The sequence below is a fragment of the Aulostomus chinensis genome, chromosome 5 (genome assembly GCF_037954235.1).
Source record: "Aulostomus chinensis isolate RoL2024-O1b breed Wild chromosome 5, RoL_Achi_v1.0, whole genome shotgun sequence".
In the NCBI taxonomy this organism is placed as follows: Eukaryota; Metazoa; Chordata; class Actinopteri; order Syngnathiformes; family Aulostomidae; genus Aulostomus; species Aulostomus chinensis.
In genome coordinates, this window is record NC_141324.1 from 10956524 (window position 1) to 10977201 (window position 20678).

General features: G+C 43.0%; 1 protein-coding gene across 1 annotated transcript; it reads left to right on the plus strand.

Moving 5' to 3' along the window:
* The first annotated feature begins 802 nt into the window (after nucleotides 1–802).
* On the plus strand, nucleotides 803–18831 carry LOC147261176 (myosin-7-like). Its single transcript, XM_086203100.1, has 38 exons — nucleotides 803–884; nucleotides 1369–1577; nucleotides 1670–1813; nucleotides 1899–2055; nucleotides 2147–2174; nucleotides 2245–2353; nucleotides 2483–2575; nucleotides 2659–2722; nucleotides 2830–2928; nucleotides 3027–3130; nucleotides 5083–5221; nucleotides 6375–6493; nucleotides 6594–6743; nucleotides 6815–6985; nucleotides 8482–8791; nucleotides 8951–9030; nucleotides 9286–9491; nucleotides 9617–9740; nucleotides 9814–9950; nucleotides 10167–10422; nucleotides 10507–10749; nucleotides 10821–10997; nucleotides 11073–11218; nucleotides 11305–11395; nucleotides 11506–11895; nucleotides 12009–12135; nucleotides 12212–12330; nucleotides 12417–12613; nucleotides 12684–12867; nucleotides 12937–13102; nucleotides 14339–14463; nucleotides 14938–15246; nucleotides 16285–16488; nucleotides 16587–16883; nucleotides 17094–17198; nucleotides 17279–17374; nucleotides 17759–17893; nucleotides 18720–18831. Exons 2-38 carry the CDS (start codon nucleotides 1377–1379, stop codon nucleotides 18738–18740), a joined length of 5823 nt encoding a protein of 1940 aa, XP_086059226.1. The 5' UTR covers nucleotides 803–884; nucleotides 1369–1376; the 3' UTR covers nucleotides 18741–18831.
* The last annotated feature ends 1847 nt before the right edge of the window (nucleotides 18832–20678 follow it).

Here is a 20678-nt window from a genome sequence, read left to right on the forward strand (position 1 = left end):
TTTTTGTTCCTACTATTTACTGAGGGGTAAAGTAAGGAGCTGAAAAGAAGGGGGAAAAGCCAGGCCATGGTGGTGACGACAAACCCGTGAACAGTGGTGAGTGATGATAAAGCCAAGTCACAGCTGCGACCTTGGCCTTGTCTTGTCTCTCTGTAGACAACAGCTGCAGTTCTTTATTGTCCCTCTTGAACTGCACTTCACACCCTCTCACTTGACCAACTATTGTTGACTGGGAGATGTTTGATGTCTCGTAAATCCTGGCTGCCTGCTAACTCACTTTATTTAGATTAAGGTTCGGGACTATGCTGAAAATGTCCGTAAGGGATAAGATATAAATCATCAGAAAGTTATACTGGACCTATTCTCTAAAAGTAACACACATATTTGTATTCTGATTCATGTCTCTGTCCTTTGGCTGTAGAGATGAACAGCCTGTTGCGTACTGTTACGGTACATTCAGGTCTGATCATGTGTTTATCCTGACACTCACAAGGAAAGAGTGAATAGGCTCTAATTCAGGTTACCACAATATCACAAAGATATGATCACAATGATATTTCCACCAAACCTATTTGGAACTGTTGTTCCTAGCTGATGTTAATTCAGAGGGAGACTTGAAGAGAAGAGAGAGACCTGATGGATGGAAGCCTGTTGCTGCCCCCCACCTCCTGCTCTCACCTCCAGGCTGCCTTATCAAAGTAGCACATAGCAGCACGTGGCTCTACCCAGTTTGGAGAATGCCTAATGTGATATACAACCTTGATGCCCTGTCTCTGATATTCATTACCATATTTGGCCTTGTCACAACCTTTATTAATGGGGAGGAAGGCTGGTGTCACCCACCAGGTCCATCATTTCTCCAGACAAAGGTTGACGGTCAAAAGGTAAGCTAAACACTTCAACTGCTTGCTTTTCTACTTTACTTAAGACACGAAAATCAGTCTCAGCTGTGTATTGACAATGGTCATGAAATCCATCATTGTGTTTGTAGTTTGGAGAACAGAACTTACTATTGGTTCACTTTTACTTCTTCTGACTCTGATATTTTCATCTTATGAGGAGGTGTCCTTTGTCATAGGCCTCTGCTTGATGTATTCCTTTGCATTTTAAGTTGATATCTTATATTTATACTCACATGAGGTTAATCCTTAGACTTTTAAATACAACAACATAAGAAGACAATGAATTAGCATCTGTGTACATAGTTATCAATTTGGGATTATAGAAAACAAAATTTTAGTTTATTTTCAAGATTTCTTGTGTTTACTGTTGTCTGATTCTATTAAACATTGTCAATGAACAAACACAAGGATGTACCTCAGAGAACAAACAGAAAAAAACTGTTAAAGGTGTTTTCATTCTCAACAGGTTGCAAAATGGGTGACGCTGCCATGGCAGAGTTTGGGCCTGCTGCACCTTTTCTTCGGAAATCAGACAAGGAGCGCTTAGAAGCCCAGACTCGTCTGTTTGACATGAAGAAGGAATGCTTCGTACCTGACGCTGAGGTGGAGTACGTCAAAGCAACCATCTCTAGTCGTGATGGAGACAAAGTCACTGCTGAAACGGAGTTTGGGAAGGTACATTCTTCCACATGTGGATCATTGTAGCTCACCTGTGTGGCAACCCTAGTCTCAGTCTCTGCTTTTGATGTGCTGTGTTGTTTGTGCAGACCGTGACAGTGAAGGAGTGTGACGTACACCCTCAGAACCCACCCAAGTTTGATAAGATTGAAGACATGGCCATGTTCACCTTCCTGCATGAACCAGCGGTGCTGTTTAACCTCAAAGAGCGTTACGCAGCATGGATGATCTATGTAAGCCCGTAGCCTCATGGTTCACCTGCGTCCACAGACAGAGACATGTCAGCATGTGACAGCTCCATCCTCTCTTCTGTGTCAGACCTACTCAGGGCTGTTCTGTGTCACCGTCAACCCCTACAAGTGGCTGCCAGTCTACAACCAGGAGGTGGTTGTTGCCTACAGAGGGAAGAAGAGGACTGAAGCTCCGCCTCACATCTTCTCCATCTCTGACAACGCCTACCAGTACATGCTGTCAGGTGCCATCTATATTTAGGCAGTTACCTGGTTTGAATATGACATTCTTACATCACTCGTTACTGATATTGGGATCATTTCTTTGACTTACAGACAGAGAAAATCAGTCAATTCTCATCACGTAAGTGAACAAACTTCCTCAGTGCTTTAGGGTGGTTGGTTTTTGTCTAAGTTGTTGTGTCTCTACTCAGCGGAGAATCTGGTGCTGGAAAGACTGTCAACACCAAGCGTGTCATTCAGTACTTTGCCAGCATCGCTGCTGTTCCGAGTGGGAAGAAAGATCCAGCTGCAGAGAAAAAGGTTTTTACTGCAAAATACATTTAGGAATAAATCCCAATCAAATGCATAGTTGTTAAAAGAACTTAAAACTTCAATTGCAAAGAAAACTACATCTTATGATTATATGTGTCTCTCTCTCAAAAACATCAGGGCACCCTGGAGGACCAGATCATCCAGGCTAACCCTGCTCTGGAGGCCTTTGGGAATGCCAAGACCATCAGGAATGACAACTCCTCCAGATTTGTGAGTGTCTGTGGGCTTCTGAAGAGAAAGTTTTCCACTGATGTGCATCCGGAGGAATGAACAAGTGCCTCTCCTTTGTTTAGGGTAAATTTATCCGCATTCATTTTGATAACCGAGGAAAATTGGCCTCTGCTGATATTGAAACTTGTAAGTAGCTTGGTTTTTAAGGTATTCATGAAAGTGCTTATCAGCTGCTAAAAGCCTGATCTATCAACCTATCAATGTACCACCATAACAAGTGACTTCTCTAACAGACCTTCTGGAAAAGTCCCGTGTGACCTACCAGCTCAAAGCTGAGAGAGATTACCACATTTTCTACCAGATCTTGTCTCAGGTCAAGCCTGAACTTCTGGGTAAGGGTACAAATCCATGACCGATAAGTCTTACTGTACAAATATGCATTGTATCATAAAATTCTTCCTCTTCCTATCTTAATGCACCATCATTTTAGAAATGCTGCTGATCACCAACAACCCCTACGACTACGCCTTCATCTCCCAAGGAGAGACGACAGTCGCTTCCATTAATGATGCCGAGGAGCTGATGGCCACTGATGTGAGCTGAAGCTGAAAATCTTATCCATTCATGGCTTCAACACTTTTAAAATGTCAAACACATTCCTGGGCATACACAATCTAGCTCAGTAATAACATGGTAATAGTTGGTTTTATAATGAAGAGTAACTAATTCAGTCATAAAATGTAATTACCAAGTACGAAAGCCTTAATTGCTATCAATAGGTGATATATAGTGTTTGTAATGGCTGGAAAACACATTTAAGTTTTTTTACTGTACTTATTTTGAAGTACTTTTTTTTCATTTATGCCGAAAATTTGTCTTTGTTTTATATATCTACTCAACTACATTTTAGTAGGCATAATACGATAAAGAGCTTTAAAGTGTTCCTGTGGATCTTTGGCTGACTCCATGTACATGGATATGGAATATCTGCACACGGCACTGACATCCCACCCCAACCTGCCTTGACCTGCTGCCTAATCCATGGCCATTAAGGGCATCAAACCATCTTCAACTAGAAAAGTTTTGTTCGGAAATGTTAAGGCAGTGTTATGTGTAATGTTCTGGTAATTTTTTCCCCCAAGTTTTTCATTTCAATGTTCTTCCTAAATGTAGGAAAACATTCTCATGTTGTTGTTTGAGGCAACAGACTGTGGAATACATATTCAACAACGTCCCCAAAATATTCTCAGAATAGTGCAGTCAGTGTTGTATTGGAAATGTTTGAACAGCCTTAGGACGTTTTTACATGTTTTCCAGTGTTGAGGTAACATTTTCTGCCAGCTGCGTCATCAGGGAGTCACATTCAGATTCCATGAATCATCTGGCCTTTTCTATCAACATTCCACCGATGGGAATCTTCCACCCTCAGATGTTGTTGCAGCCCAGGGAGGGTGTAGGCGCACGCAGAACTCCAGCAGATTGTGATGTTTTATATCAAAATACCCATGATCTTTGAATGTAAGTGGATCATAGTGAATACAAACCTTGATTTTGATCTTGTTGCGGACGGCCAGTTGCGGTGCGTATGCCCTCTGCTGGTAAGTTGTGGTACTGTTGTTGTAGCTGTTGTCGGCGCACCTGAGGGCAGTCCCTTCGTCGGGGGCGCGCCTTATAAGGCGGTGCTCTCAGGCACTCGCCCCTCTCCCTCTCTTGTTTGTGTTGTGTGGCTCTGATGCCAGGAGGTGGCAGTTTGGTGAGACGTGGCTCTCTCCGTGGCTTAAGCATCTTCTGACGATGGTGTTGTGGTTGTGAGTTGTGGTCCTGGTTGTGGGTTCTGACCCGTGTGCCAGCGGCTAAGCTGGGAGGTTTTTGGTTTTGGGCTGGAGAGTCGGTAGTCCAGTTCTCAGTTTTGTTTCTAGTTCTCATTCCTGCCAGGGGAAACGCTGAGTCCGACGGCCCTAAGTGGGCTGGTTCAGCGTGGACCACTTTATGTTTAGTTTGGCCGACCTCTCCAGCCCTGTTGATCGTTTTTTCTCTTTGGTGGTTGTTTTTCTTCTTTCTTCTTTTGTCTCTTGTTCCTCAGAACCTGATGGACGATCTCTGAGATTTCATTGAAAATAAAAACAACTGTCCTTTCTTAAAAACCTCCTGGGTGTCGTCTCATATGTTGCGGCTCCCCTGGAGCCTGTTTATTCTTTTCAGGCTGTAACACCCTCAACTTTCATGAAAGCAATGACATGCATACAAAGACTGAAAATAGTTCCAAAAGAATATGCTTCGAAAAAATCTTGGTCTTCAGTTATGTCTTATGTTCCCCGAGCCTTGGCAAATATTAAGAGCTAAAATTACACCCCTTTTATACAGCCACGTTCTCTGTGGGCTGCAACATGTGCAGGTGAGAGAGGGACAGGTGAAGGTTTGATGTGGGTTCTCCAGGCCTCGAAGACCGTGCCATTATGATAAAGGCATGTTTAGTGTTTTAAAGAGACCATCTTGGTATTTTCCCTTATTTATGCAGCTTAATGACATGACTTGGTCTTCCCCAGGATGCCTTTGATGTGCTGGGCTTCACTCAAGAAGAGAAGAACAGCATTTACAAGCTGACTGGCGCCATCATGCATTACGGTAACATGAAGTTCAAGAACAAGCAGCGCGAGGAGCAGGCCGAGGCCGACGGCACTGAAGGTGAGGGAATGCGACTGGAATTTGATCATTATCATGACCATTTCCTCTAGCAATGTTGCTGTTGAGTAGGAAACAGGGTTCTCCACATTTAAACATTGATAATTTATCCCCAAAACGACAACTTTTATGGTCATCAGTACAGGATTTCTTTGTGACATGAATAGTATACCATAAGCAAATCTCTTTTCAGTTCTTTCAGCATGAAGGTTTTTGTTTAACATTTGGTGACACAGTATGTTAAATATGCATTCTTGAAATGTTCTTATGCACTGGCAAACACTCAGGTTTCCAAAGACTTTAAACGTTACAGGTACAGAAAAGATGTCATAGTCAAGGAGTAACAAATAGCCACAAACCATCCATCAAAAAGAAACCAGTCTTCAGTGTCTCTCCAACCCTCAATCTGCAAGGTGTGGCTCTTCTGAGATGTACACCCAGTAGGTCAATGACCTTTTCCTCCTGGGTTGGAAAAAAGGCCTTTTAGGGGCAGGGCAGGCTTACAGTAGGAATATGAGGGTTCGTCAGGGCATACAGAACTTAAAAGACTTTGAGACCACCACTCTGTAATTTGCTCAATGGTCACTGGAGAAACACAAGTTCCAGTAAAAAAGCTTGAAAAAGGTAAGATTGCAAGTTTTCAGGTTAAAACTCAACTTCACACTACTACTACTACTACTACTACTACAACTACAAAGAATAGATGCCTTAATATATATATATATATATATATATATATATATATATATATATATATATATATACATATATATATATATATATATATCTAAGTTAAGTTTGGTCAGGTTTATCTGTACGGCACCAAACCCCAACCAATTTCTCCCCTGCCTCTTTCAAGACAAGTAGAGCAGGTCCAGCACCTCCCTCCTTCAATGAACCTCCACCCAACGATTCTCCATTGTTTTGATAAAGTTATGGCTGGCTGTAAGTGTATATCCATCACTACTCACATGTTTGATGGAGTGTGCCCAATTGTTGACGTCTGTCATGTTCATCACCACTGCTGTGACTTTCACTGCATCTGGAAAACCCTGAGGGGATGAGAAATGCAGCCATCCAGTGCCAGGCTAAAGAGGCAGCGCTCATATGTAGATGTGTGTGTGTGTGTGATTTGTCCATGTCCTCTTCTCCTCAGATGCTGACAAAGTAGCTTATCTGATGGGTCTGAACTCTGCTGACCTCATCAAAGGTCTCTGTCACCCGAGAGTCAAAGTAGGAAACGAGTGGGTCACCAAGGGACAAACTGTCGCTCAGGTAAAGAACTGAAGGGAGCCTTTAGAGACTTGTTTTTACAGGAAAAATAAAAAATTCAGTTTTTAAGATATTATTAATCATTCACCAATTATTTCCCTAGGTCTACTATGCAATCGGCGCTCTGGCCAAGTCAGTGTATGAGAAGATGTTTCTGTGGATGGTTGTGCGAATCAATCAGTCTCTGGACACCAAGCAGCCTCGCCAGTACTTCATTGGTGTACTGGACATCGCTGGGTTCGAGATCTTTGACGTGAGAGATTTTGTTGGAGTCAAAACTTGTCTGAAATGAGGAGATGTCTTACAGTTTTTTCCTCATGCCAGTTCAACACCTTTGAGCAGCTGTGCATCAACTTCACCAATGAAAAACTGCAACAGTTTTTCAACCACCACATGTTTGTACTGGAGCAGGAAGAGTACAAGAAAGAGGGAATTGAATGGGAATTTATTGACTTTGGTATGGACTTGCAGGCCTGCATAGACCTGATTGAAAAGGTGAGTTATTTGCTTCAAAAGCCATATCAGTAAAATGCGTATTATATGTTATTATACACCCACAACTACTTTGAGGTTGATGTGGGACACATTGTGGTGGACATACAGTGCTGCTGTGTTGTAATATGTATAAAACATACAAGAGACTGTTTTGTGGTCCTACACTGCAGTGATAAATAGTGTACTGACCAAACATGCTTTGAAAGTGGACATCTGGCGAGCCATCGACTGGGTCGGGGCACCTAGGGCTCACTGATGTAAGCCAGCCAGATCTCAACCCACTCAAGAGCTACTGTGGCACAAATATCTGAAAAAAGTTAATGCTGGCTAAAATAGAGAGGTATCAGAACACTGCGCATTGCATCTTACTGTATGTATGGCTGCTGATTTTATTACCAGTCAAGGTGCCCATGCTGACCCGTGTCCACTGCTAGAACTGGACCAGAGAGCAAAGGTGAAACATGTTCATCTTTTACATCAAAAGTTTTCAAGTCTGAGATGGTGGAATAATAAATAATGAATGCTACTTGCATTATTTATAGTTTAGTTTTGGATGCCTACAGAGGATTGTTATAGTATTTGACACCATATCGTCAACTGCACAGCGAGCCTAATATTACTGTTTTACATAATTTCAGAATGCACCGAATAAATGCAAATTGTCCGTCCAGGGTCATTTAGTAGTTTCTGATTCCAGACCCCTGAAATACAACCATGCAACACATACATCAACTGTTCTATGTTCTTTCTCCTCAGTTCCCTGAACCTCCCGTGAAACAGTTTAAAGGCATGTTCACTCCAAAAGTGAGGCAAATTTTCGCGTCACTTTATTCCCGCAAATTTGATCGCTGGATCATTTGTTTTTATTCACATCATTCACAAAAAGTCTTTCGCACATGAGGAGAATTTATTTCCACTGTTTCTTTCCATCATCAAAATGCGAATTTGTCTCTATTAGCCTCGCTACATAGACTTTACATGTAATCTTAACGTTCTGAAACATTCGCATTGTGTTTGGTGTGGACACACCTTCAGACAACCACTGCTTCACAACATGTGGATGTTGGACACTGTGATAGAATTTTACTGGAAGTCCTGCAGATGTTAGTTTGATCTGAATGACCGACCAACAGCACATCATTTCATGACAACAATGTCCCTGCTGGCACTGACATGGCACAGCAGGATAACACACACGACCACATTTTTGGCACACAACATGACAAAAGCTCAAAGGCTTGAGTTTGGCCTCCAAAGACCAATCTGATCTGGCATCAGTGAGATGTGGTGGGAAAATAATTCTGCTGTAAATTTCTTGGTGACACAACTGGACACCTTCAGAGGTCTAGTGGCGTCCATGGACCAACAGATCAGGGCAACACCGACCTACCCGAAGTCAAATTGTTTGTGTTAAAGTTTTGCACAGGCAAAATATATACTACACATAGAAAGCCAAAACAAAATTATGATTTTGTTATTCTTTTTGTTCTCCTCAGCCAATGGGGATCATGTCCATCCTTGAAGAGGAGTGCATGTTCCCCAAAGCCAGTGATACCACCTTCAAAGCTAAGCTCTATGACAACCATCTGGGGAAATCCAACAACTTCCAGAAGCCCAGAATTGTCAAAGGGAAACCAGAGGCCCATTTTGCCCTGGCACACTATGCTGGAGTTGTTGATTATAACATCAACAACTGGCTGGTGAAGAACAAGGACCCTCTAAATGAGACTGTTGTTGGTCTTTACCAGAAATCTACTCTCAAACTATTATCCCTCCTTTTTGCCGGGTATTCTGGAGCTGATTCAGGTAGGTTGAGTAATGAGTAAATTTGATGTAAATCAATTAAAATTTAGTGTCAATAGAATAATCATGGTTAAGATCTTGATGTTGATTGTTTCAGTACAGATTTGTACAGTTTGATGTGGATTGCAGTTGAGAGTTCCTATTTTTTATATATTCATTTAGCTCAAGACAGCGGTGGCAAGGGCAAAGGTGGGCAAAAGAAAAAAGGCTCCTCCTTCCAAACTGTATCAGCTTTGCATAGGGTAAGATTTTTTTAGAGTGACATTTCAACTTAGCAGCATCATCTTGTCCACATCATGGTTGTGGATGTACGTTTCGAGGTGAGCGTTAATCTCACACTCATCACTTGAAGGTGCAAGGTTACTATCAAACTGCACAGATCTTCAATAATCAAAAAATGTCTTAACCCAACAATTTATGTCCAGTAGTGTGCACATACCATCTCTGAGCTACAACTCAACATAATTACCAAACTCTTATTAACTACTAACTCACAGGAGAACCTGAACAAGCTGATGACCAACTTGAGGTCTACTCACCCTCACTTTGTACGCTGCATCATCCCCAATGAGACCAAGACTCCAGGGGCCATGGAGAACCCTCTGGTGATGCACCAGCTGCGCTGTAACGGCGTTCTGGAGGGCATCAGGATCTGCAGAAAGGGCTTCCCCAACAGGATCCTCTATGGAGATTTCAAACAGAGGTTTTTACATCTGATGAAAACAAAAAAAAGAAAACATTTGAAGCTTCAAGTGATTATATCGCCAGAAGTGCTGACATGTCTTGAAAGATAATTTTACATGTTTCGTCTGTTACATTTTTGTCAAGGTACCGTATTTTGAACCCTAATGCCATTCCTGAGGGACAGTTCATTGACAACAAGAAGGCTGCAGATAAACTGTTAGGTTCTCTGGATATCGACCATACTCAGTATAGACTGGGGCACACCAAGGTAGGCATTTTCAGTGTTGATCAGGAGACTGACTGCACTGAAAGATATTAAATGACTAACTATCCAATCTAAGGTGTTTTTCAAAGCTGGACTACTGGGTCAGCTAGAGGAGATGCGAGATGACCGCTTAGCACTGATCATTACTGGCATCCAATCCCGGGCACGTGGTCATCTGGCAAGAGTTGAATTCCAAAAGATTGTTGAACGCAGGCAAGTGCTCACTGCAGGGCCAAACTCTGTCACCAAAAACAAATGAACATGTACTGTAAATACATGAACAAAACAATACAATTACACTTGCAGAAAACATCACATTCAGGAGAATATTGTGATGGATCAGAGTTAATTTGTGTTTGATGAAAATGTAACTTTTGAATTTCCCTGTTGTGAATGCTTTTAAAGACAAAAATAACCCTGTGTCAACAGAGATGCTCTCCTTGTGATCCAGTGGAACATCCGTGCCTTCATGGGGGTCAAGAATTGGCCCTGGATGAAGATGTTCTTTAAGATCAAACCTTTGCTGAAGTCAGCTGAGACTGAGAAGGAAATGGCCAACATGAAGGAGGAATTTACCAAGCTGAAAGAGGCTTATGCAAAATCAGAGGCCCGGAGGAAGGAACTGGAGGAAAAAATGGTTTCTCTTCTACAAGAGAAGAATGACCTGCAGCTGCAAGTTCAGACGGTGAGTTTGCTACCTGTCATTACAAACATGACTACAACACGAAGTCTGTCAATGCCTCACAATATGAATTTCTGATAATAACAGGAGCAAGATAGTCTGTGTGATGCTGAAGAAAGATGTGAGGGGCTGATCAAGAGCAAGATTCAGCTGGAGGCTAAAATCAAAGAGCTGACAGAGAGACTGGAGGATGAGGAGGAGATGAATGCAGAACTGACGGCGAAGAAGAGGAAACTGGAGGACGAGTGCTCTGAGCTGAAGAAAGACATTGATGACTTGGAGTTAACTCTGGCTAAAGTGGAGAAAGAGAAACATGCCACTGAGAACAAGGTACCATGAAACATTTGTAATTATTGTATTCATATAAAACAGCATACCTGTTAAATGACCTGTGAAAACAGGTGAAGAACCTGACTGAGGAAATGGCTGCCCTGGATGAAATCATTGCCAAGTTGACCAAGGAGAAGAAAGCCTTACAGGAAGCTCATCAGCAAACGCTGGATGACCTGCAGAGTGAAGAAGACAAAGTCAACACTCTGACCAAGGCCAAGGCTAAGCTGGAGCAGCAAGTGGATGATGTAAGAATCCTGCTCTTATTGCTATTTAGAGTAAATGAGTTGACAGTGAAAGGCTTTAATTATGATCCTCCACAGCTCGAAGGGTCCCTCGAGCAGGAGAAGAAAGTACGTATGGACCTTGAGAGAGTGAAGCGAAAGCTTGAGGGAGACCTGAAGTTAGCTCAAGAGAGTATCATGGACCTGGAAAATGACAAGCAGCAACTTGAAGAGAGGCTGAAAAAGTAATTTGTAAATTTCAGCTTTGAATACATCAGTATATTTCAAATTTCGTGTTGACTGACACATTTTTGATTATTTACTTTCACAGGAAAGATTTTGAAATTAGCCAACTCAATGGCAAAGTAGAAGATGAACAAGCAATGAGTGCCCAGCTCCAGAAAAAATTGAAGGAGTTGCAGGTAGTGTTGAACACAATGCTGTTGTACAGGGATGTAAGATGTGCAAATGCAACAATGTCATATTCAAATCCTGTTTTTTATTTATTGCTTTTTTGTTTATTTTGGTCTAGGCCCGCATCGAGGAGCTGGAGGAGGAGCTGGAGGCTGAGCGAGCGGCCCGGGCCAAGGTGGAGAAGCAAAGAGCAGACTTGGCCAGAGAGTTGGAGGAGATCAGTGAGAGGCTGGAGGAGGCTGGTGGAGCCACGACGGCCCAGATTGAGATGAACAAGAAGAGAGAGGCTGAGTTCCAGAAACTCCGCAGAGACCTGGAAGAGGCCACTCTGCAACATGAAGCCACGGCTGCCACACTGAGGAAGAAACAAGCTGACAGTGTTGCTGACCTGGGGGAGCAGATTGACAACCTGCAGAGGGTCAAGCAGAAACTGGAGAAGGAGAAGAGCGAGCTCAGACTGGAACTGGATGATGTGGTTTCAAACATGGAACAGATTGTCAAGACTAAGGTGAACTTTTGTTTGTTGTATTGTTTTTACTATCCATCAGGTGATAAGCATTTCTTTATTGTCAGGGAGTTTCCTTTCATTCATTTTGATGACTAATTGCTGGTTTTCTTTAGAATAATTTGGAGAAAATGTCCAGGACTCTGGAAGACCAGATGACTGAATATAAAGCAAAGGCAGAAGAGGGACAACGAACCATCAATGACTTTAACATGCAGAAGGCGAAACTTCAAACTGAGAATGGTATGGATCTGATTTGAACCACGTGCAGTTGTTTTGTGTTTGGAATCTCTCATTTTATTCTTTTCTGTAAAACTAGGTGAGCTTTCAAGGCAGCTTGAGGAGAAGGATTCCCTGGTGTCTCAACTGACCAGAGGAAAACAGTCCTACACTCAACAAATTGAGGACCTTAAAAGACAACTGGAGGAGGAAGTCAAGGTAGCAAATACATTGTCGGGAAAATTTGAGGGTACTTGTGAAGTGTTGTAAAATGTGATGCAAGTAAATGTTCAATGTCTTTTTAGGCCAAGAATGCTTTAGCCCATGCAGTGCAGTCTGCTCGCCACGACTGCGACCTGCTCAGAGAGCAGTATGAGGAGGAGCAGGAGGCCAAGGCTGAGCTGCAGCGCAGCATGTCAAAGGCCAACTCTGAGGTGGCTCAGTGGAGAACCAAGTATGAAACTGACGCCATCCAGAGGACTGAAGAACTGGAGGAGGCCAAGTAAGTCACAGCTACTCTCACTTGTCAAAGTTTGACAGCAGTTCACTACATAAATTCCATGATCATCCAGGAAGAAGCTGGCTCAGCGTCTGCAGGACGCCGAGGAGGCTGTAGAAGCGGTGAATGCTAAATGTTCCTCTCTGGAGAAGACCAAACACAGACTGCAGAATGAGATTGAAGATCTCATGGTGGATGTGGAGAGGTCGAATGCTGCTGCTGCTGCTCTGGACAAGAAGCAAAGAAACTTTGATAAGGTGTTAATCTCATTCTTGTTATTTTCAAACTAGGCACAATTGATCATCTAAGACATGGACTATTTTCAGGTTGTGTCTGAGTGGAAGCAGAAGTATGAGGAGTCTCAGTGTGAGCTGGAAGGCTCTCAGAAGGAAGCCAGAGCTCTGAGCACTGAGCTCTTCAAACTGAAGAACTCTTATGAAGAATCTCTGGATCATCTGGAGACCATGAAGAGAGAGAACAAGAACTTACAAGGTCAGTCATAATACATTTTTTTAAAAAAGTAAATAAAATTCATAAAGTGCTTTTAGAACTCAAAGTTGCTTAACCAAAATTCATTAAAGACAAATAAGTTTGGGTATGATGGAGTCCATTGATGGAGCTAGCGTTGATGCCATACAGAAGTGAGATGCTTTATTTATCGAGGTTGTTATCTACTTTGCTGAAGGTTGTCTTGGAACTGATGAGGAGTTGAGTTTTTTCACTGTTGAGATGTTTTGTTGCATCCAGGATTTTTTTGCCAACAGTCATAAGTTGATTGTGGAGAGGAGTGGCTTGTGTGGGAGATTTTAAATTGTAAATGGTAAACCAGAGTATCATCGGCGTAATGGTGAAAGTAGACCAAGAGGTATGATGCAGATGATGAAGGGGAATGGGCTGAGTACAGGATCTTGTGGAACACCTTGTGAGACTGTGGACGTACCAGAGGAAGGGTTGTGAAAGGAGATAAAGTAGAACGCTTCCTTTTACCCCGTTTCAAGTATGTGTTTTGTTTACATTTTGTTGTGTATTTGTTTATCAGTCTGATAATTTATCTATTTTCTTGTTCCTGTCTTTATTTTTACTGTTTAAAACAAACACAATCAATCAATCAATCAATCAATCAATCAAGACAATATCAACAAGATGTTATCGCTCACAGTTTCAAAGGTTTCCTTTGAGTGCTCGGGCAGCACTTGTCAGCACGAGTGAGGACATTTTTGAGTACTCTGTGGAGGTGTGCGTTTGTGCTGGGGAGTTGATGAAAACCAGCCTGGAGGGGTTCAGGTAAGCTATTGGAGAGCAGGGGGATTTTGACTTGTGTGGCAACAAGGTGTTCCAAAGTTTTCCGGGGGAAGGGGAGATAAGTTCAGGGAGTTGAGGCTCAATGGATCAAGCCAGTGACAGTTTTGAAGGTAGAGGGGACAATACTTTTTTGTGAGTGACAAGTTGAAAAGGTTGGGAAGAAATTTTCCGAGGACAAGATGGCACTTCTATAGGAGGGGTTTGGGGAGGAGCTTGAAGGAGCAGGTTGTTGGTACGGTGAGGAGCTGGGAGAAGGAGGAGATTGTTCAGTGGTATAGAGGGTTCTGGGGCCACAGTGGGAATCATTTATGATGAAGTAAACGCACTTAGCAAGAGTAAAGATATCTTTGTTAGCAAAGAAGTATTAAAAATGAATGTATATTTTATATACGTATACACAGCACTTTGTTCTATTTTGACCCTTAGAGGAAATATCTGAGCTCACTGAACAAATTGGTGAGAGTGGAAAGAGTATTCATGAGCTTGAGAAGATACGAAAGCAGCTGGAGCAAGAAAAGTCTGACATCCAAACAGCTCTGGAGGAGGCAGAGGTTTGTTGTTCTGTCTAATGAAGGAACCCAAACAACATACAGGTACAATGTAGATGATTTGAACAAGCAAGTGCCTCACACATGCACTCTCATCTTACTATAGGGTTGAGTCTGTCTACCTGCATGAGCGAGAAGGGAAACCTCTCAATTTTACCAGTCTAGTCATTTTGTATCCCTTCTCTATCATCAGAAAATTTGAGGAGCCACTGAAAGAATGAGATTGCAGGTATTTAAAGCAGAAATGAGAGTCTCTAGCATGTCTGGCCTGGAATGCTGCTCCCTTATCTTACGGTCATTCACCATTTCTGGGTGACGAGCTAGAATGAGATAGTTAATGCCCAACTTAATTGTTCTTGAGACTCAGTGCTTAGGCACTGCCCTCGAGTTCAACTACAGGTCCTGCTTACACTTGATCTGGTTAACGTGCTTTGTAAATGAAATTCTCCTAAATGGACATGCTTTCTGTATTTCCAGGCCTCATTGGAGCACGAGGAAGGAAAGATTCTTAGGGTCCAGCTTGAGTTCAATCAGGTCAAGGCAGACATTGAGCGCAAGCTAGCCGAGAAAGACGAGGAGATGGAGCAAGCAAAGAGAAACCACCAGAGAACTGTGGATACTCTTCAGAGTTCTCTTGAGGCTGAGACACGCAGCAGGAACGAGGCCCTCCGTCTGAAGAAAAAGATGGAGGGCGACCTGAATGAGATGGAGATCCAGTTAAGCCAGGCCAACAGGCAGGCAGCTGAGGCCCAGAAACAACTGAAGTCCGTTCACGCACATCTGAAGGTATGCATTTTAACCAAGAGCTGATACTGTGTCTATCGGTATGATTTAATAATTGAACCTTAATGTAAACAGACTATGTACACACACACACACACACACACACACACACACACACACACACACACACACACACACACACACACACTGAATTCACAGTAGGTCACAATTGAAAAAAAAAACCTGATACCCAGTCCTTCTCAAAAAATGATCAAACTAGGCAACTGGACTCAACCTCTTGTAAGTGAAAGTGATACCCAGTCCACAACTTGACAAATAGCCAATATACACAAGATAGCCCATCACCACATGGGACAACCACACTCAAGGAAATCACATGCATTCAGTTCAATTTCAAATTCAGATTATAAAGGATTAGTTTCTCTGATTTTATGAGCTTCGGCAGGGGGACATAAAACCTGATGCAGTGAGACAAGATCTATAACTAAAAAGACATGCAAGGTAGCCAGGAAACGTGCCAAGAAGTAATTTCTAAATAAATAAATTACTGTGTTGTTCCCTCCAACAACTAAAGACTGTCAATCGACTTTCTCAAATAGCTCACAATGGTGTTCCAATATCTTCCCCATAAATCTGAAGGCAGAGTGATAAACTGCATCAAGTGGCCTGAGAGTTGAGGTGGAGGAGTGCATATAAATGATATCTCCGTGATCTATAAACTATTAAATGGTAGATTGAAAAATTGCTCTCAGCAGTTCTGGGTCATACTCGCTCTATTTCTGTTAAAAGACAAAAACAAAAGACAAGTCTCCAAACACCTAACCGTAGCATTTCAGTTATTTCTGAACAGAACCACAGATTATCTCTGTTTTTTAATCTGAGTCTTTGGAGAAGTACATGTCTGTAATAGAATTGAAAATTTTGATCAAATGATTTCAGGCTAAATTTGGGTCACAAATTGCCACTGTAGAGTTTATATCAATAAAAAAATAATCAAACAACAAGGCTTGTTCAAATAACTTCTTGAACTTCTACAATGTGTTTGAGTTGAATCTTAACAAATGTCTCAATCCAATCCAGGATCTTCAGCTCCAACTTGATGATTCTCTTCGAGGTAATGATGATTTAAAGGAGAACATTGCCATTGTGGAGAGACGCAACAACCTGCTGCAGGCTGAAGTGGAGGAACTGAGGGCTGCTCTGGAGCAAACAGAGAGAAGCAGGAAACTTGCTGAGCAAGAGCTGCTGGATGTTAGCGAGAGGGTGCAGCTACTGCACTCCCAGGTCGGACACAATTACTGCATTTGATATGATTATTTTCCATTATCTTGACTTTACTGTAGCACAAAGACAAAACAAAGTAAAACTTCTCATTTGACCAGAACACAAGTCTGCTAAACCAGAAGAAGAAACTGGAGGCTGATGCATCCCAGCTTCAGACTGAGGTGGAGGAAGCAGTTCAGGAGTGCAGGAATGCTGAGGAGAAGGCCAAGAAGGCCATTACTGATGCTGCCATGATGGCAGAGGAGCTGAAGAAAGAACAGGACACCAGCGCTCACCTGGAGCGCATGAAGAAGAACATGGAGCAAACCATCAAAGACCTGCAGCACCGTCTGGATGAAGCTGAGCAGATCGCCATGAAGGGAGGGAAGAAGCAGGTGCAGAAGCTGGAGGCCAGGGTGAGTTTGTCAGGTCATATCTGGCAATATTTACAATTGTAAGATAAATGAGATGGTGATCTTTAGCTGGAGGCCAGGGTGAGTGTCAAGATTATCGAAAGTCAAATGAAAATGTCATCACACCTTTGGCTCACCCACATGTGAGAATACTCAACCTTTTATACTGACATCTTCTCTCACCATTCAATTTTTATGATTTTCCCCAAACAGATCAGAGAACTGGAAAGTGAAGTCGAAATTGAACAAAGAAAATCCAGTGACGCTGTCAAGGGAATACGAAAGTATGAGAGAAGAATCAAGGAACTGACCTACCAAGTATGTTTCAGTTAATCAGAGAAAGATGTGGTGCACTGGAAGTCTTGTTGCTTCTAAGATTAAAGTGGCTTGGTTTCCAGACAGAAGAGGATCGCAAGAATCTTGCCCGTCTGCAAGACCTTGTGGACAAGCTCCAGCTGAAAGTCAAATCCTACAAGAGGACTTCTGAGGAAGCTGTAAGAACCCTCAGCATTGTAGAGAAGCCCATAAAGAAAAAGAGCAGAGGAGCACCTGTGTTTATCTTCAGTATCAGCTGATTCGAGTCATGTGATGAGGCCAATTTTTTGGGGGTGAAATCTTACAGCGCATTAATAATGCTTTTAAAATAATAACTTCATATTTAAACAGACAGTGCAAACAATCCATCTGCGTATCATTACAGATGTATCTTATGATATACATTTAGTTTACATTTAACATTCAAATTGAAAAATGATATTGCTGTAGGGTTGGGTGGTCCAGCATTTTTAAAAAGCACGTTTTAATTACTGTTGCTTTGATTCACAAACAACATGAACTGAATAGAAGTGATTGGTCATGAGGACAATGTGTGCCTGCAGGAGGAGCAGGCCAACAGCAACCTCACCAAGTTCCGTAAGATTCAACATGAGCTTGATGAAGCTGAAGAGAGAGCTGATATTGCAGAGTCTCAGGTCAACAAGCTACGTGCCAAGAGTCGGGATGTGGGGTCAAAGGTCAGTGCTTGATTTCGTTCAGTGTGTGAGTGTGTGTGTGTGTGTGTTTGTGTGTGTTGGTTGAATTTCATAGGTTGACTTTAGGTTGCGTTGGTCTTATAACGTAATAAATTCTGTCATCGTAAACTATAAGTCCACAAATCTCGAGGACATTAATAGCTCTCCATCTATCCATTTTTAATGCTTATCCTGTTCAGGGTGGTGGGGGTGCAGCCTATCTCTGCAGCCTTCCCCCTGGACAGGTCACCAGTCCATGGCAGGGCCAGCACATAGAGACAGACAACCATTGGCTCTCCCAGCCACGCCTACGGTCAATTTAGAGTCTGGATTAACCTGGTCCCCTCTTGATGTCTTTGAACTGTGGGAGGAAGCTGGAGTACCAGAGAGAACCCAGCAGGAACAGGGAGAACATGGAGACTTACCCAGAAAGACCCCCGTGCTCCAGCCGGGGCTCCACCCACAACCTTCTTGCTGGGGGGCCACCGTGAGGACCGTGCTGCCTGTGTACAGCACTGTCCCTAGAAAAAGATCTTTCATTATTTAAAAAGATCTGCCCCCAAACTGAATTACATGATAGTTTTTGTGTAAACTTGCTGACTGTAGACAGACAAAGCAATGAACGTGAAACATCACGACAGGCCAGTTTGACCTCTCGTCCCTTCAGACAGCTACAATTACAAAGGAACTTTTCCATATTGCTAATGAACCTGACCATCTAAAGGACCTCCTCTCATCAATTGAAAGAGATTCTTCTTTTGTGTTTTAAGATGTAAAGGAATATAATTCATTACTGACATGTTTTTTTTCTCTCTCTCTCTTTTCAAAGAAAGGGCATGATGAGGAGTGAAGCCCACGGGACAAAGTTTTGTTTCTGAGGCTCGTCTCTGAGTGATGGTGCCTCCCTAAAGTGTGTTGGTTGTGCTGTAGAATAAAAGTACATGCATTTCAAACTGTCGTCTGACTTTTATCCTCTTGTTCCCATTGTTTGTTTAAATTCCATATCCATACTTAAAATTAAATATTAATTTCACAGTTATTCAAATGTAATATGTAGCTTCACAAAACAATTGCAATCAACAATTCAAAGCTAAAAACAAGTGATCAACCCATTGCCAGTATTGTACATGGAGTGACATCCTGATGCAGGGCGATCCTGTCGAATACTGCAGAGGAGAACAAACCTGAAGTCATGAGTACCTTCAGTGTGAAAGCTTTCATGAGCTTTACCTGGCTGAGGTGGGCTTCAACTGGGTGTTGAGGTGAGTTGACGCCGTGGTCACCAACGCTGAATAGAATCTGACTGACTGCTGGATGTCCATTTACTCCTGCTACGTAGCTCCAGTCTAATGGACCCTCTTGATGAATATGCTGGTGATGTGTAAACACAGAATGACTTGACAAACCCAGGAAACATGAATATCGAGATAAATCCAGTCAGCCAACAAAGCCAGTAAAGTCTAACTTCAACTTGAGCCCCTTCCACACCGCACCAAAAATGTGGGTCAACGCAGGTTTTTTTGGCACTCTGAAAGGGTCGACGCATCGACCGACTTGCCAAGCGACCCGGGTGTTTAGTGGCTCGGCTCGCCTGCAGTGTGAAAAAGGCAACCCGCGTCGTTTCAGGTTTCACGCGACCTTCCTGTCACATCCTGATCTTGTCTCTGTGCCGCCTGTCAGGCTTCACCTGTAGCTTCTTCAGCTCCCTTCCAGATGAGCCAAAAACTCCATCCTCCTCCGCTGCAGTGGCGCTCGGACATTTTCCATCTGCGCCGAGTTTGAATGCTTTGCAAAAGAGACAACATTGCAATGCATGCAACGACAACGCTAACATTTGACTAGACGACGTCCATGTTGTCGTTTGTTTACCTCTCAGTGTTCCAGCGCACGTTTATGTGAAATGATGACGTTGTCAGTGTGATGACGTACAAGAGAGTAAAACACAGGCATGCAGCCTCACAGCGGAAGTTCAGACCCGGGTCTGCTGGAAGCTTGAATGAGCCCTGATGCTGAGCAAACGAGGAACCAAAAACCTGCGTTGACACGCGTTCTTCAGTGTGAAAAGGTTATTGACACTAAAAATAAATCAGAACCTGTCATTACCAAGTGTGGTCCTTGGATGGTGACCGTTGCACTCAAGCTGAATATGTTCACAGAATCTGTTGACAAGGTACTTCTTACATAAGCGTCTTATGCCATATATGGACGTGCTCCCTGGTGGGACCCAGCCCTTAACCTGCCCCCCCTCCCCCGCTAGGCTTTGATAGTTTCACAGTTTTACTGCTGCAACCTTCTCAGTGCAACTCCAGAAAGTGGCTCCCAGATGATTTCTCTCAGGTGAGAAATGTAACTTTGTTGGGCTTCCTGAAGAGGCAAGCAGCAGGCAAACGTGGCCGAACTGCCAGCTACTGAGAAATACCTCTGTGTCTGTTTGTTCACTTTACTCAAGACTATTTCTATGACTGGGCCAGTACCAAGTCCAAACTAGCTTCAGCTAGCCTGAAGCTAAAGGTGAGGGCTGTTCCTTCATCACGTGGTTGTGTTGAAGAATCAGAAGGTGTAGGAACATGTGATCAGGGTCCCAACTGTGAGGACGGGTTCTCTGCGGCACTCGCGTGCCCTACAGAAGTCCTCGGAACGATGACCAATCACAGCGGAGTGGGCGTGGCGAGGGCATACATGGAGGAGGGCTCGGGGGAGCGGCACGCTACACAGACCATTTTCATGGGATGCAGAAAATACCAGGACGAGACGGTGAGAAGTCGAGGAGGCTTCCTCTGAGGTCACC

Coding starts and splice junctions, on each gene's coding strand:
- LOC147261176 (XM_086203100.1), top strand. CDS start 1,377: ATGGGTGACGCTGCCATGGCAGAGTTTGGGCCTGCTGCACCTTTTCTT. Junction 6,494..6,593: donor AGGGACAAACTGTCGCTCAG/GTAAAGAACTGA, acceptor TTATTTCCCTAG/GTCTACTATGCAATCGGCGC. Junction 8,792..8,950: donor GTATTCTGGAGCTGATTCAG/GTAGGTTGAGTA, acceptor ATATTCATTTAG/CTCAAGACAGCGGTGGCAAG.